This window comes from Carassius auratus, unplaced genomic scaffold (genome assembly GCF_003368295.1).
Source record: "Carassius auratus strain Wakin unplaced genomic scaffold, ASM336829v1 scaf_tig00022046, whole genome shotgun sequence".
NCBI lineage: Eukaryota > Metazoa > Chordata > Actinopteri > Cypriniformes > Cyprinidae > Carassius > Carassius auratus.
In genome coordinates, this window is record NW_020525158.1 from 323,741 (window position 1) to 342,324 (window position 18,584).

At 39.5% G+C, this 18,584-nt stretch overlaps 1 protein-coding gene across 1 annotated transcript in view; it reads left to right on the forward strand.

Annotated features, from left to right (window-relative positions):
* LOC113077248 (double-stranded RNA-specific editase B2-like) overlaps positions 1-18,584 on the forward strand; it is a 161,904-nt gene that overhangs the window by 110,559 nt on the left and 32,761 nt on the right. The window contains exons 2-3 of the mRNA XM_026249697.1: positions 9,100-9,186; positions 9,930-10,855. Of these exons, the coding sequence (XP_026105482.1) occupies positions 9,100-9,186; positions 9,930-10,855 (1,013 nt within the window). The remainder of the gene's footprint in view (positions 1-9,099; positions 9,187-9,929; positions 10,856-18,584) is intronic.

Sequence of the window (18,584 nt, forward strand, 5' to 3'; positions counted from 1 at the left end):
AATGCTCACCAAACCTGCATTTATGTCATCAAAAATACAGTAAATTCAGTAATATTGTGAAAGTTTATTACAATTTAAAATTGCTGTTTTATATTGTAATCCATTTAAAAATATCATTTATTCCTGAAACGCAAAGCTGAATTTTCAGCATCATTCCTCCAGCCGTCAGTGTCACATGATCCTTCACAAATCATTCTAATATGCTGATGCTCACAAAACATTTCCTATTATTATCAGTGTTGATTAACCGTTGTGCTGCTTTCTATTTGTGTGGAAACCGTGATACAAATTTTTCTTTTTCTTTTTTTTTTTCTTTTTTCAGGACTCTTTCTAAAGAAAAAAAGTTCAATATAACAGTTTTTATTTATTTATTTATTTTTATGTTATAAATGTTTTCTGTCACTTTTGATAAATTGAATACATCCATGCTGACTACATAAATAAAAGTGTACATTATATATATATATATATATATATACAGTATTGTTCAAAATAATAGCAGTACAATGTGACTAACCAGAATAATCAAGGTTTTTAGTATATTTTTTATTGCTACGTGGCAAACAAGTTACCAGTAGGTTCAGTAGATTGTCAGAAAACAAACAAGACCCAGCATTCATGATATGCACGCTCTTAAGGCTGTGCAATTGGGCAATTAGTTGAAAGGGGTGTGTTCAAAAAAATAGCAGTGTCTACCTTTGACTGTACAAACTCAAAACTATTTTGTACAAACATTTTTTTTTTCTGGGATTTAGCAATCCTGTGAATCACTAAACTAATATTTAGTTGTATGACCACAGTTTTTTAAAACTGCTTGACATCTGTGTGGCATGGAGTCAACCAACTTGTGGCACCTCTCAGCTGTTATTCCACTCCATGATTCTTTAACAACATTCCACAATTCATTCACATTTCTTGGTTTTGCTTCAGAAACAGCATTTTTGATATCACGCCACAAGTTCTCAATTGGATTAAGGTCTGGAGATTGGGCTGGCCACTCCATAACATTAATTTTGTTGGTTTGGAACCAAGACTTTGCCCGTTTACTAGTGTGTTTTGGGTCATTGTCTTGTTGAAACAACCATTTCAAGGGCATGTCCTCTTCAGCATAGGGCAACATGACCTCTTCAAGTATTTTAACATATGCAAACTGATCCATGATCCCTGGTATGCGATAAATAGGCCCAACACCATAGTAGGAGAAACATGCCCATATCATGATGCTTGCACCTCCATGCTTCACTGTCTTCACTGTGTACTGTGGCTTGAATTCAGAGTTTGGGGGTCGTCTCACAAACTGCCTGTGGCCCTTGGACCCAAAAAGAACAATTTTACTCTCATCAGTCCACAAAATGTTCCTCCATTTCTCTTTAGGCCAGTTGATGTGTTCTTTGGCAAATTGTAACCTCTTCTGCACATGCCTTTTTTTTAACAGAGGGACTTTGCGGGGGATTCTTGAAAATAGATTAGCTTCACACAGACGTCTTCTAACTGTCACAGTACTTACAGGTAACTCCAGACTGTCTTTGATCATCCTGGAGGTGATCATTGGCTGAGCCTTTGCCATTCTGGTTATTCTTCTATCCATTTTGATGGTTGTCTTCCGTTTTCTTCCACGTCTCTCTGGTTTTGCTCTCCATTTTAAGGCATTGGAGATCATTTTAGCTGAACAGCCTATCATTTTTTGCACCTCTTTATAGGTTTTCCCCTCTCTAATCAACTTTTTAATCAAAGTACGCTGTTCTTCTGAACAATGTCTTGAACGACCCATTTTCCTCAGCTTTCAAATGCATGTTCAACAAGTGTTGGCTTCATCCTTAAATAGGGGCCACCTGATTCACACCGGTTTCTTCACAAAATTGATGACCTCAGTGATTGAATGCCACACTGCTATTTTTTTGAACACACCCCTTTCAACTAATTCAACTAATTGCCCAATTGCACAGCCTTAAGAGCGTGCATATCATGAATGCTGGGTCTCATTTGTTTTCTGAGAATCTACTGAACGTACTGGTAACTTTTTTGCCACGTAGCAATAAAAAAAATATGCGAAAAACCTTGATTATTCTGGTTAGTCACATTGTACTGCTATTATTTTGAACAATACTGTATATATATATATATATATATATATATATATATATATATATATATATATAATTTAAGCACAAAAGCTGATCTCATAGCGTTGGATGACTTGTGTGCACCCACTGCTGTTGTGGGCAGGCGATTAGGATTGGTGCCCGTGGACGGTGGCGTAAGCAGCAGCTAGCATGCTAAACCTCTGTCCCTGGCATGGAAAAGAGTAACACATGTAAAGCAGATGGCTGGTGCACTATGTCTTCTGCTGGCACTAATCAGGTGCTAAATATCACTCCGTCTGCTCACTCGGCCTTGTCCTGGAGCCCACGATGCTCAAACCTTTTTTTTTTTTTTTTTTTTGGCCTGTGCTGGTATGCTGTGAAGAATTAAGGTTCTGCATCCATTTTTATGGGCCAGATAGCTGAGTCGTGAATGACTTATCACTCTGGACTTATCCCATACACACACACACACACACACACACGCACGCACACACACACACACACACACATGGATGGTTAGCGCGCACAAAATGCGTCTCTGCCACGCTCCAGCTGAGCGGTCTGACAGAAAGCCCATTCCTAGCGCGATGGCGAGACAATGCGGCCTCCATCATTTGCCACTTCACCAGTGTTTAATCAGTGGTCTCTTAGAAAGAGTGATAGAAAGGAAGAGAAGAGAGATAAAGAGAGTGAGAGCGAGTCAATGATTTCCCCACTGCCTTTTTGAATAGAGTCTCTAGTGTCTCATCTGACCTGATGGTTATTAGGGCCATGGGAAGATGTGATTGGCTCATTACCTCCTGCTCGCTCCTGATAGCCGAGGAGGGTGCGCTGAATTTGCACCATTTCTCTCTTTTTCTCTATCTCCTGACAACATGGCAGTCTGCCAGGCCTCTGGTTCTGACCTGACAGGACCTGCTGTTTTCTTTGGTTCAGAGAAGGGATGTCAGAAGTACTTTGGTACCAAGTCGATGCTAAAAATTTCCCCTCAAATATTATGACAACATAACAACATTATATTGTTTGTTATATGTTATGGTTCAATACGTATAATGTTAAAAGACATACTGCTGGTCAAAAGTTAAAGGGGGGGTGAAATGCTCGTTTTCACTCAATATCCTGTTAATCTTGAGTACCTATAGAGTAGTACTGCATCCTTCATCCTTCAACTAACAAGTCTTTAGTTTTATTTATATTCATAAGAGAAAGATAGTCTGTACCGATTTTTCCCGGAAAAACACGACCGGCTGGAGGCGTGACGTGTGGGTGGAGCTAAAGAATCACGAGCGGGAGTAGGCTTTTGTGTTGAGCGCGTCTGGAAGCTGTGACATTACCGTGAGGAAAAACCATCGTCCAAAACAAACCATGGCTAACAGTCAGATTCAGCCGTTTATTTATGATCCAGAATCAGATCCAGAGGCTGAAACTGAACGAGAGCAGCAGCAGCAACGACTCGCTCCGAGCGGGTCTCGAACCCGGGTCTCTGGCATGGGAGGCGGACGCACTAACAAGGAGGCAGAGATATTTGAAGCAGTTTTACTCACCGCCTGCGGTTCCAACACATGATCGTGACCCTTTTTCGTTGGGACTGCATTATCCTTAAGAAATAAATGATACCCTGTTCAAATCCGTCGTCAAACTGGGCCTTGTGAACAAGCATCTTCGAAATGCAGGGAACAAACACAAACACTTGCACAACTCCGTTGATGCTCTGTAAAAATAAACTCCATCCACTGGTCCCTTAATGCTGTTTTTTTTGGTAATCTGTGCAGGGTTGTCTTGCCCTGGCAACCAAAAACACACTCCTTTTGTGACATTTGGCGACGCTCTCGCTCTGATCAGTGAAGTCTGTTGTGCTCTCAGTGCTCTGCTATACGGGAGCGCGCGCTCTTCCGGCAGACGTGCCCTAGGACCCATATAAGGAAATTCCGCTCCATCTAACGTCACACAGAGCCATACTCGAAAAAAAACTTTCCGAAACTTGTGACAAACCGGAAGGAGTATTTTGTGAACAAAAATACTCCTTCAAACGTACAATTTAATTTTTGAAACTTTGTCCATGTTTAGCATGGGAATCCAACTCTTTAACAGTGTAAAAAACTCAGTATGCATGAAATAGCATTTCACCCACCCTTTAAGTAAAGGTTCATTACGATTTTAAATGTGTTCGAAAGCTGAACTTTCAGCATCATTACTCCAGACTTCAGTGTTTCATAATCCTCCAGAAATCATTCTAATATGCTGGTACTCAATTATTAAAAATGCTTCTTATTATTCAAAAACAAATTGATTGAAAAAAGATTGATTTTTTATTTTTTTCACTCAAATGGGAAAAAATCTATACCTTTTTTAACATTATAAATAATTGAATGCATCCTTGTGGAATAACTTTATTTGATTGATTGATTGACTTTTGAATGGTGGTGTATCGCAGTTTTCGCAAAAAAAAAAAAGTTTTTAACATTAATGTTTGTACACTATATGAAGGAATAAATGTAGCCTTGTTGAGACTTATTTCAAAAACAAACAAAAAAATAAATAATAATAATTCAAAAACTTTTCACCAGCAGTATATTTATTAATATTTAACTTTGTGGGATTGTGTTGAATAAGATACAGTACTGGTTTTTGCTGTGGTCTTGAAATTGGTACCAAGAATGGTGATATTTCAGCTCTGGAAATCTTGGTCTCATGACAGCCGTAGTTCAGAGAATAATGATTTGTCCTTCCTCAACATGGCAGCAGTAATGGATTGGTTTTAAGAGCTCCAGCTAGATGCTCATATTGTTTGGCTTCACAGACAGACGAGTCAAACTGCTTCAGGGTGACAAAAGCATCCACCGGTGACAACAAGCTGAGCATGATTCCACCAGTCGTGTCTGGGATGATGTGTGCTGCTTGTTTTTTTTGTTTCAGAACCCTTCAAAATGTGTGTGTATACTTTATAATTTATTTTGTAAAGTCTCGGTTTAATCTCTTTAAATTTGTAACTCAGCTTTACATGTCAAACATGCAAAACTGACACCAAATCTTCAGAGCCTGAGCCATTCGCAACCCACGAGATCTCATATTTGGGGTTTGTAAAAGACCCAAGAGGAATCATCAACTTCCAGTCATTCAATTTCAGGACCACTCTGATTTGTCATTGACCCTTTGTTCTAAGCATACCATTTAAAGTAGCTGTTTGTTCTGTCCAAATGTAGTACTGAACTGTACACTGTACTCTGGTTCTCATTTGTGAGATGAACGGACACATTTAATTCTGTCATTTGAAAGTCATTTGATTCTTGGTGTAATGTCAGCCGTGTAACTTTCAATGGCTCTTTAGTGATGGCCAAGCTCTGAGCGTGTTAGATACCGGTGAACTTAGAGAAACCTCCACATCATCGCTCTGAGTATGAGAGTCTGTCTCAGCACTTTTGTGATTGGTTGATAAAGGTGATAGCACCTCCCTTCACTTATTCCTACCCTGTTCTCCTCAACCATCATTCAGGAAGTGACACACAGGGAAGCGTACAATGCAGTTAGCGTATCTTCCCTGCTATGTGCTGACATTCAGCACTTTGGTTGTGCTATATGTGACCTATAAGTCCTCCACACTTCTGATGGGAGGGAGAGAGAATCTCTTGACCACTGCTTGGGAAAGCAAAATAATTGGATTCCTGCTGCTTATCACACTCAACACATTACGAGTTGTAAAAATTCCCTGCTGCCAGGGCTCGGTAACATTTCAGTCAAGCAAGAGGGATTTCATTTGACCGACTGATAGGTGGAACTGTTTTAGATTGTGTTATTGCCAGTCACAGGGGGCAGTAGTGCCTGAAACGTGTCTTAGACTCTCACGTGACAATGCTTGGTGGATGATACCATATTGACCTTTTTGTCATATTGTATCGTGCCTTGTTACTGTTACAAAACGTCACTCTCGTTCAAGTGGCTTCATTTCATTCTACTTGCAGTAAGTGGTGCAATTGTTTTTGTTTCTCTGCTATGATGTGGAATAGACGGCAAACCTTTCCCGACCCTTACAAACAGATCCTCTTAAGTGAGTGATTGAAAACCTGGCCACAAAATGATGACAAAGAAGATTTTTACATTTTCTGAAAAAAAAAGTGTGAGGTGCTCCTATTTGGACTGACAACTGAGTTCCATGTTTTCTTATGTCTCTCAGATTGTCTGCAGTCTAGATATGGTTGGGGCCCCCAGGGACCCCCGCCGATTGTTCTGAGTCAAAAAAGCACATGCCCTATCGTGGCAATAATCAGGTGCCTAGATATGACCTCTATGGGCCTTAGAGGCCTTATACAATATTTCTGTACAGTGCCTTGTCAAAATGACTCATTCCCAAATTTCTATAATATTCTGATACCTAGATAGGTCTGGGGCCCCCAGAGCCTATATTCACTGCTATGAGTCACATAGGTCACTCCTGTTTTTTTTCTACACACACACAAATGTTTATATATGACAAGATCTCTGTATACTACCCTCAGTCAAAATGACTCACCCCAATGTCTCTATAATATTCTGGTGCCTAGATAGGTCTGGGCTCCCCCCAGGTGCCTCTGTACACCTCCCAGGGCCCCAAAACCAGATCTCTGTACACTACCCTTGGAAAAAAGAGCTCACTCCCATGATTCTACAAAAATCAGATGTCTACATACTGGGCCACATGGAGAATCTCTGTACATTTACCTTGAGTCAAAATGATCCACCCTGAAGTTTCTATTGAAGCGTATCTGACCCGAACCAGACAAAGTAAAGATTCGATCAGGAGCATGGTTGAAACATGAGGAGTCAAATTCCTCAGAAATGCAACAGGATGTTGTAAATCAAATCAGAAGCAAGATAACCAACCAACTCTTTCACAGAACAGCTTTCAACATTAACACCACTAGAACAATTATTGACAATTTCAATTCGGAAAAGAGATTGTCAAATTTGGGGCAAGTACTGACACCATTTGAGGTGTGGTCAAAAGGCCAGTTTAAATCCTCAGAACACCGTCAAATTTTGCTTTTAGCTTTTGCTTCTTAGCTTTTGCTATTAGTCAAGCCTGCTTTTAGCTTTTGCTCCTAGCTTTTGCTTTTAGCCATGCTTTTAGTCATCACTTTTAGCGTTCTTTGAGCGCGGTTCCAGCGTGCTTCCGCCTGCACGTCTGCTTCTACATAACCACGATGAGAAGAAACACCACCTAGTCTCGTCAAACTTTACCTCTGTTCTTTTACTTTAGTTTCTTTTCCGTTGAGAGTTTCAATTTCTGAGTAAAGTTTTGTAACGCCATGTCTCCTAGTCCGCATCTAAAATTACAACCAGGCCACAACTCCGCATTGTCAGACAACTCCAAACTAACGGCTTCCCAAGATGTCATTTCAAGGACTACTGAACTTCCAGCCAATTAGCAACCTTGGGAAACCCTCTTTTCCATGACAACAAAGGGAATCCCCCTTTACACAGGCAATGCAAATAACATACTTCCAGACTTATCTGCACTGGTGTATCTATTATAATTTTAATCTCATTGAGGAACTCAGTGTGAGAGTTAATTAAGTGACTGATGGTTGTTCATGTCTATGCAATCTCACGTATTGCGGAAACCTTGGGATTTCACATTTTACATTTCACATTCCCTTACACTATTATATTGTAGTGCCTAGATAGGTCTGGGGCCCCCAGGTCCCTCTGCATAATGCACCTGGTCAAAAGAGCCCACCCACATGTCTCTGCGATCATTAGGTGCCAAGATTTGACTGGGGCCCTGTACATAATCTCTGTTTTTTGACCCTCAGTCAAAAAGACCCACTCCTGTTTTTTTCTATAATATTCTGGTGACTAGCTAGGTCTGGGGGTCCCAGATGCCTCTGTATACTACTCCTAGTCAAAAGAGCTTTCTCCCATATTTCTATAAAAAAGCAGATGCCTAGATATGAATGGGGCCCCATGCAGAATCTCTGTACACTACCCTTAGACAAAATGACCCACTTCTATGATTCTATAATTTTCTGGTGTTTTGGGAAGATACTGTGGGTACACTACACTGTGTCAAATGAACCCACACCCATGTTTCTACAATAATCATGTCTGGGGCTCCTGGGGCCTCTAGGTACCTCATATAAACAGAGAGACACTCAGACATGCAGTATAGACACACAAGGACATATACAGGAAAATAATAATGTAAACTTGTTGATGATTTCATTTTTTCAGTGATTTCTTTTTTTTTATGAATATTTCATTGTTAGAAGTGAAACGTTTTAACTTTTAGCAGGGTATGCTTAATATACTCATTGTGCTTGCATTCAAAAGGTTTGTGGGCCATTGTTATTGGAGTTAAAGGTCTCATATAGTAACTAGATCAAAATACAAAATAGTTAAATCAGAATTTGCATTTGTTATTATCTTGCCTGAAGTAGTCAGAATTGGAAAAATAATCACATGTCCCATTCTGAATCATTACATAGCCAGGACATTTCATGTGGCCTATGCGAGTACACAGCAGTTTAACTTTTTTTGTCCCTCGTCTATACACACACAAAACTGCTTCTTTTTGTCTGTCCATTACAATGATTGACTGTTGGGGGATGCTGAGATAGGTGGGATGTAATTATGGGTCCAGGAAGATTTGTAAATTACCCGCAGCCTATGTTTAGCCCAGCCGAAATCCTAATAGGAAAATGCAGTGTTAAAAACTCACAGGAATATAGATGGAAACAAGGCTGTGAACACAATTTGGTTTATCGGCAACTGAACCAGAAACTCAGTTTCCACTGCCACTAAGACCAAAAGCATAATCTTAAAAGTATATGCAAACTGTGATTCATTGCAAATGAGTAATCCCATTGTACTGTGTTTTGTGTGATTAGCACAGAATATATTTTGCGCCTTAGAATCGCTCAATCTTTTTATTTCATCTCTATCCTTAAAATTGTAAGAAATAACAGTGTATGCACAAATCATGTATGTTAATAGAATTTGCTGTATTTACAGAAACTTTTTTTCCCCTTTTACCTTTCAGAGAAAATGAACATGTTGTCTGCACGGATCACCCCCTTCAAGTACATGAGCCCAGCAGCCAATTGCACAGAAGATGAGGACACATTGAGTCAGTATGCATAATCACTAACACAACAAACCCTTTAAAAAAAAAATAAAAAAAAATAATAATCAGAAATTAAATTAGATTTTAACATATATATATATATATATATATATATATATATATATATATATATATATATATATATATATATATATATATATATATATATATATATTGTAGATTTATGCTCGAAGAGTGGTAGACAGGCAGCACTACAAAAACAACATTTTGTTCCCTTCTCAGAATTTAGAATTGCATCCATGTGTTGCAGTTTATTTTCACAGATGAATTTCATTTGGTTCCATCACAACACAGTTGGGGTGTGAAATGGAGGCTTTAATGTGTGATCAGACTTTCACACACTGAAATCTCATAACGTCTGCTCTCCTGCATTACAAAAGAGCGTCTCCTTTGCATTGTATATGGGGGAGACAATTTGTACCCACTTTAAGTATAGACTCCAAGCCAATTTTGTGGGAGATTACGGAATGATTTGCCAGATAATGCCCCATTTTAGAGGATTTGTCTTCGGATTTTTTACAACAGTTAAGTAGAGGATGCTTTTCTCATATGGAACTGTTAGCAGCAGCTGCTTTGGGGAAAGGTAATGGACTACCAGACTTTTAAAAAGTCAAGTGAGATTATGGACAGAATGGAGTTGAAGATAGCCCTCCCTTGAGTTGTGTGTTTTTTTGCTAAATTATTTCCTTGATCATAATAATATGTCATTTCTGCTTCCAACCTAGGCACCAGTAGTGCTGAGGTCAAGGAGAACCGTAACACAGGAAATTTGGAAGATTGTGCCATTGTTCCGTCAGACTGCCAAACACTCTTCCTGTCTGATTCCCCCAGGGACGGGATGTCTGGCCTCAAGCGAAAGCGACCTTTGGAGGAGGACAATAACGGACATTTGTGCAAATTGCGTCTGTACTGCAAGAAACTGGCATGGTCTGATGCACCAAAGAATGCTCTGGTCCAGTTAAACGAGCTGAGACCGGGTCTACAATACCGGATGGTTTCTCAGACAGGACCGGTGCATGCACCTCTCTTTTCCATCGCTGTGGAAGTCAACGGACTCACTTTCGAGGGCACCGGCCCTACGAAGAAAAAGGCTAAGATGAAGGCAGCTGAGATGGCTCTGAAGTCATTCATCCAGTTTCCCAATGCCCCGCAAGCTCACTTGGCCATGGGCGGACGGAACAACCCCACGGCCGACTTCACATCGGACCAGGCCGACTTCCCAGAAACACTGTTCAAAGGCTTCGAGCCTGATGGCTGTCGCTCTGCCGAGAGCGAGTTGCTGTCTAGCGCCCTCCGTTTGCGCCACACGTTGGACTTGATGGTTGTGCAGGCTAGGCAAGGAGATCCTTGCCCTTCTCCACCTCAGTATCCCAGCACCCAGCCCAGCCCGGTCGTCCTGCTCAATGACTTGCGCCCCGGCTTACGTTACGCCTGCCTGTCGGAGCAAGTCCAAGGCAAACGGGCACACCGCAGCTTCATCATGGCCGTTAGAGTGGATGGCAGGATATTTGAGGGCTCGGGTCGCAGTAAGAAGCAGGCGAAGAGGCAGGCGGCAATGTGTGCCCTACAGGCGCTCTTCAACTTCAGGCTGGAACCTGAGGCGAGAGCGGGACACCGGCCCAGTAGGATCAAATGCCCTCATTTGCCCCAGGTGAGTGTGCCAGTCCAGCTGCTGGCAGGCCACTCGTTCCATACGGCGGGCCTTAATAACCAAAGCAGCAGGAATGCTGGGATACAGAACAGCCAGCCAAGACTTAATTAAGAGGGAGGAGATAATGTTTGGGGAGGCATGGGGCAGTACAGATGGATTATGGGGGAGAGGTTAGGCTATATTGCAAAGAAAAAGGTGGAAGCATTTTATGTTTGCACACAGGCTTTAACATTTACTCTGGGCAGGACAGGAACACACACACGTGTGTGTACTTAGGAAACCAAAACGGCCAGAGGTAAACCGAATCCATTTTAAAGATCTCTTCAGATGTAAAAGAGGCAAATTATCATTCAGGAACCTCTGACTCAAGACAGTCGATACGTCAACAAATTATTATTATTATTATTTTATTTTCATGTGTTTATAGAGCTAGATTGCAAGCTTGTTATTTTGCACAATCTGTAGTTTCCTCATGTTTGAGGTGGCAGTGTCTATAAACATTAATTCAATCTGTTGCCCAAAGGAGATTGAAAAAAGCACAGAGCAAATCGACAAACAATCCTCAGACCCATTCTTCAGTTATTTAGTCAAATGTGTAAATAGCAATCAGACTAGGAAAATAAGGTTTTCTTGTTTAGTTTTTTTCTTAGAGAACTAAAATGTATTTTGATCCTTTGTGTGTTCTTTTCGAGTCAAAATCAACATATAGTGCTGTCAAATGATTATGCGTTTTAATTGAATTACGTGATATTGCAGTTAATTTTTTTTCGTAATTTTAATAAATTACTATGTTTCTTGTTATACTGTATATACAAAGTCTGTAGTTAGGCTAATGAATTCTATAATTTACTGGAAGAACTGTTTATTATTCTCATAAATGAATAAGTGAAATATGTCATATTGCTGTTGCTGCCATTTTCCAAAAGCACTAAGCCACTCATGACCTTGCATTTCAGGGATTGTAGCATGATTAATGGAGTTTCCTTAGTTTTTAAGAATCACTGACAGATGTATGCTGCTAATCAGTTTATTGTTTGTAACTTTCTTCTCATCTAGTATGCACATGTGTATGTGTGCATTTCAGTATCAGCTCTCCTGTGTGTGTGTGTGTGTGTGTGTGTGTGTGTAGTATTCAGCCCCGTCCTGCACAGAGCCGACAGGGAGAATGTTGTCTTTCCTCTCTTACTACAGCAGCCAAACAACCTGCACATGTTTGCCGGAGAGAAACTTCTCCTTTCTCCTGTTCTCTACGCTCTTTAAAAGGATTTCTAAGAGGATTTGCCCCACTAGTTTAGTTCCACAAATGCACTTGTGAAAATTCTTGAAAGTCAGACTACGGCGCTAGCTGTTGAGTCTCTTAGAAATGATGACAGAAACATGCACATTTAATTATTTGTTTAATTAATTTAAGTAATGTTCCTGCTTTTCCATCCCAGAGTTATCCAGCATCATCTGGCCAGTGGAGAGAGCACTTGTGCATGTGTGTTTGAGCTTGTATGACGGTTTCTCAGTAGTGTGGAGATCTGAGGGTTGGATGGCGCTCAAACCACTGCCTGTAGGGTGTCTTCCTGTGCCGCAGGGCCTTGCTGATAGCAACCGTCATCACACTGCTCTCAAGACCCGAGGTTTTTCTCTTTCTTACTGAAGCAACTGTGAATGTCTTTAACAACATTCATTGATGCAACTAGTAGCAGCAGCTTTTCTATAATGAAATTGCATTTCTGTCTTGTGAAAATCCTAATTTTCAGCACTTTATTTACAGTATATGTCTGATATTTCAGTATTTCTTTCATTGCTTCATTTTAATGGAAAAAAATGTTTAATAATAATAATGATGATGATAGATGTTTTTATTAAATTCAAGATTGAATCTGACAAGAACATATCACCTCAAATCAAAATAAAGAAAACGGTTTAATTAAAAGTATTTAAATGACTGCATTACAGTCATTAGAATATGATTAGAATTGCATATGATAACAAACAAACAAGCAAGAAATAAAGACAAATATTCCTGCAATATAATTTATGAAATATATCAAACGGATAAACTAAAATAGGAATAAACTTTATAAATCCCTCTGGAGAATTAATTCAGATTTTGGCCCAGACGTCTGGTAAACTTCGAAGCCTGATGCAGATGCATTAAATAAATGAGGATTAAGAAGCAGATTTGAGATTTTAAGGCTGTATTGACACAAATAAGCTGTAAATATAGAAAGCTACAACAAAGAGTGACAGAAAGAGAGGGTGAGATGAGGGTCACCTTTGGAGTGGAATAAAAGGACAGGGAGGCTCCGGTGGGTGGAAGGCATTTCTGGCACAGATGGAATATTCTGCAGGAAGAGCCGGCCATAGCAGCGTGATGCCCCCGGCAAATATGAACAATAACTTGCAGGCTACCCTTCTCCACCACCTCTTAAATGAAAAATTGAACCGTCATCCAGGCTGCAAGCCTTGTTGCCCACATCCCAATGTCTCTTCACATCTCTAAATAATGACACACTCACACACACTCCCTGCAGGGATTTACCTGCACGCTCTATGAAAGTCAATATAACATTGAAGCAGTAATATGAGATCCAGGTACGAAGCAAGACTTAAGTCACCCCAAAAATATCCATCAATCATGGGATCATAGTCCTCCCAGTGCTTTCCTAACTTCATTCCCAGGAAAAGGATAAATATAAAGTTTACAAAACCATGCACTGCACGTACCTCCTCACCCGAACGCTTCTACATGTCAACAGCTTCGCGTTTTCATCACGATTTCTCTGGTTTCAAAAGTATAAATGCAGGACAAACTGATTTGGCATCAGGAGTCTGCCCACGTTATAAGGTAGAATGATTGCAGTGCATGGTTAGGTTGATTGGCCACTTAATCTCTCAGCGCAGTCACAAATATCTGCAGCGTTTCCAAGTCAACGCACAGACCCTGCTAAGACAGGAAAAATCAGAGTCTGAGCAGAGGGCGACGCGGGTGCCACTACAGGACATGACCGTGCCACCAGTATAGTTAATCTTGGACCACAGGGTATTTGACTGAAGGAATTACCTCGGCATGCTGCTAAATATCAATCACTGCCTAATCATGAGTGAGGTGAGACCGTTTGACTTCCAGTTATGCGCTTGAATTCTGCAGCTGGTGTTTAAAAGGTAAGGCTCACAGGGATGGATCGCTCTGAGGAGCTCGGTGTTTGAGGGAGCTTCAGAATGTAAAAGGCAGGGTCCTGAAAGGGAAGGGGGTCAGATGGGGGCTGGAGGAATATAAAGGGAGGGGAGTGTTGAAGAGCATGGTCTGGAAAGGGAGGGGAAATATTGCAGAACAAAAGGGGAGGACCGAGTTAAAGCGTAAGGTCACAAGGAGGAAAGTGTTAAAGGGTGTGGTCAGAAGAAGAGGAGTGATAAATGATGAAGGACAGGGTCAGAATGAGAGGGGGGCTCGCTAGTGAGGTCCGATTGGGGAGGGAATTTTAAAGGGGTGGTTCATTATGATTTCACTTTTTGAGCTTGGTGATTAATGCTGTTAGAGCATAAACAACATCTGCAAAGTTACAATGCCCAGAAATCAATGCAAAGGGAAATATTTTCTTTAAAAGAAATCACTGTTTAAGGTCTGCAAAAAAATGGCTAGTAGAGGAACTACAACGAGTTTCTTCCTGGGTTTGTGACATCACTAAACCCCGCCCCTGGGAACATGCAACTACCCGTAATGGTAAGGGGGCGTGGCGTTTCGAGACAACATGCACTAGGCGGTTAGCAAATCACAAACACACTGAGCCCGCTAACCAATCAGAGCCCATTGCATATTTGTGAGGGAGGCACTCTTAAGAACCAGGAACTTGACAGAACGTTTTAATGAGAATGGATACAGTGGTGTAGAATAAAGATATAATATATGAAAATAATGTGTTTCTTTAAAAAAAGAAGCATGAGCATGTTCCACTGCACCCCATAAACACAATCAAGCTTTCTAAAAAAAAGCTGATCAACCACCCCTTTAAAAAGCGAGGTCAGAATGAGGGAGAATGTCAAAGGGAGGGATCAGAATGAGGGGAGGAGTGTTAATATGCGGGTCAGGATGAGGGTGGAGACAGAAGTGTTCAACACTTCTTGCAGTGGAGTGTTGAATGTGTTAAAGGGCGGGGTCAGAATGAAGGACAGCAAATGAGGGGTTGTTAAAGGGCGGAGTCTTAAAGAGTGGGAGTATTGAAAGGCAGGGTCAGAGAGGGTGCAAACTCACCTAGTGTGTATGGATCCCATCAGCAATGGAAGGGCAGTGTAAAAATAAGGAAGCGATCATGGTGGACTTAAAGCGAGAATTGAAGTTTTGAATGGGAAGAGTGGAGGGAAAATAATGACAGGAGAGGGAAGTATTAAAGAGAATATGACGAAACTGAGATGGTCAGGTTCAATTTACTTAATATGCTCGACATCACTGGCAAGGCATTCAGCTTGGAAAATGAGACAATAACAACTATCATCATTACATTAGCCAGTTTGCCTTTCTGTTTTATTGCATTACTACTATACGTACCAAAAAAATAATCATATACAGAACAATAACACCTAAACAGAAGAGGCTGGATTATGTTATGATTTTGTCAGGTAGGTAACTCCGGTTTGGGTTTTCTCATTGAGAAACGACAACATCTAAGTGTCTCGCTTTCTGCTTCAGTGAATTATGTCGCACTTTTGATGTATGGATGCAGAAAGTATGCATGGACTTTGACTAATCTAGCATGGTAATTTCCCCAGCAGAGTGAATTAAGACTGTTTTCATACACGTGAAGGTGACCTTGTCCACCAGCCTGCCATTTGGTGATTATTTTGTACCCCATCTCTCTCTTTTTCTCTCTCTCTTTCTCTCTAGCACGCTCTCTCTCTGTTTTTAACCCTCTGACTTTAATCACACCAGATATAAACAACCCTCCAGCAGCCATGAAGCAAAAATCATTCATTAAGACTGCCACAAAAAATTAAAGAAGGGAGGATGGTAAGAGAGCTAGAGAATACAGATTGCAAAGTGTGAAACAAATATTATGAGCATAATTGATTAACATTATCAGCGCCTACGAGAGGATCTCCACAACACAGGCACGGTTTATTTTTATTTTTTTATATCGTTAATAAAGAGTATTATTTAAATATTGCACATAAGGTCATTGTCATTACCTATTCACAGAGTTGACAGCTATTCACAAAAACTATGAGGAGGTTTTTGCAGCAAGTCAAATTTATTGAAAGCTTTTAACAAGTCAAAATTCTAGCTCAGTTATATTTTCTAAACTTTCCGAATATGGCGCCCCCTCGGTTCCTGAGGCCTTGTAGGATAGAAGTGTGCACTAGATTTACACTTCAGGAGCTGTATTTTTTTGTCTACTGTTTCATAGGTTTTAAATGCACGCTGCTTTGCATCATTGTCACATTACAACCTCAGGTGTGCATTAAACCAATTTAAAATTCCTTAATTCTTACAAATTTGATAATTATATCTGTGCATTAATTGAGGACTTACTGGTGGGTTGCACAAACAAAAAAAGCAATGTTGTGACAGTGTTACAAGAGCTGTAGTGTTTACTGTTTTCAGTGAAACAACCTGTAAATGTCTACATTTAACTAGCTTAGTATAAATCATGCCAGCTTTAAGTCCAATTTTCTGTTAGCTTGTCTTTCTATGATAACATTTTGAAATATAATAGGAGCACTTAACACCCAAAAGGTTATTATCAGGAACTGTCTCATCCCTATGCAAAATGACCTATAAAAAAATCTTTTCCATTCTTTCAGCACAAGAGACACTATTTCCATGCCTTTTTCTGTTTTTGGTGAGAACTTTTACATATATGATGCACTATTGTTTGACATAAAATTAACCAAGAATAGACATTTCCAGCACATCTAAATAAAACCAGTTTGTCTGCAACTGTCAGTGAACTGGCCTAAAATGATTTTGGTCAAAGATTTTAGTTATAAACAAATTTTATTAACCAAAAATGTATTCAGTAGTGTCCTTTTCCATGTATTTCTGTTAACATTTTCTATTTTTTTTTTTTCTTAAATTGATAGGAAATACAACTTTATTGTTTTAATATAATAGAATTATTAATTTAGGTCCAATCAGTAACATTTTAGTTAAGACTTTTTTAGTTAAAACATTAATATAGTGAAATCGTATTATAATTTTTACTATACAAATAATATTTGAAAATATTTTTAGATATAATTTATTTATGTGAAGCAAAGCTGAATTTTGCAGCTATCACTCCAGTCTTCAGTGACACACGGGCCGTCAGAAATCACTGTAAATTGCTGATTTTCCTTATCAGTTGAAAACAGATGTATTGCTTAATACATTTTGAGGAAACCAGAATTTTAAATATGATGTTTAATAGTGTTAAAAATTGTAAATGTGAATGAAATATTAAACATTTAATTTGTAAAATTAATTTATATAACATTTAATTTGACCTCCTGATGCCTTTCGGTGGCATTCAGCCCTGATTCTATAGGATTGATGCTGAATTTGAATTCTGACTGCTGAGCTGCCTTTCTCTTCCCCTGTAATCATCCAGATTGATGGCAGTCTTAAACACACACACACACACACACACACATCATCTCTCACACCTGAGAGTCTCCTGTGATCTGTGCGCATGCTCATTATCACCTCCCAATGAGATGCTCACACTTCATTAAAAGCATAATCAAGTTCATTACTGTGCCATAGACGCTCAGCTAGCAGATAAATCCCAGACAGTGCCTGAGTGCTGTGTTTGTGAGGGGGTTATCTCACTGTACCAGAGAAGCTCTGAACACACATGGCCTTTCTCATGACCGTATGTCTAGTGAGACTGTGCATGTGCACGGAGGCTACATCTTTACTCCTATCCATTCACAGTATTAAATGCTAAGCCTCCACAGAGACTGGATTCACACCTCGCCAACTGTCCCTTGAGAAATCAGCCCCACTGCTATCAATGCGTATCCCAACCCTTGGTAACCTAAAGCCTTTGTTTTTTAACAAAACTGACTTTATAATATTTTGTGAAAAACTATTTATGGAGATCACTCATTATATGTAATATAAAGCCATAAACAAGGAGAGGCCATGTATTACTGTTATTCTTATAGGGTTAAAGGAATAGAAAAATAAACATACCGTACTAACATTTACTCACCCTCACAGGCAAGCTGTACGACTAACTTTCTTCAGTGACAAAGTCAGAGGGTATATCAAAACAGTTTGGTTGACATCATTCCTCAAAATACCTTCATGTTCTCTGCAGAAGAAAGCATGTCATACCCTTTACAGTAAAACCACATGAACTGCACGTCCAATCACATTACAATCACGTAGCATGTGAAAAATGGTTTTTCACCATTTTTTCATGGTGTAAACTGTGAAACCCATGTGATCACATATTGTCCATACTGAAAATAAGTGAACTTATCAGTTAAAACAAATGTGATCACAGATTCTGAAAGTCACTATATATATATATATATATATATATATATATATATATATATATATATATATATATATATATATATATATACATATATATATATATATATAATATGGGCAAAAAAAATCATATATCTGTCATTTTTGGCTGAATTGTGATATACAGTATATATCTTGGTATTTTCTATATTTTTCTATTTGGATACAATTATTTATTCATTTATTTGCATCCTACCCAGGGTTGTCCAGTGAAGCAAT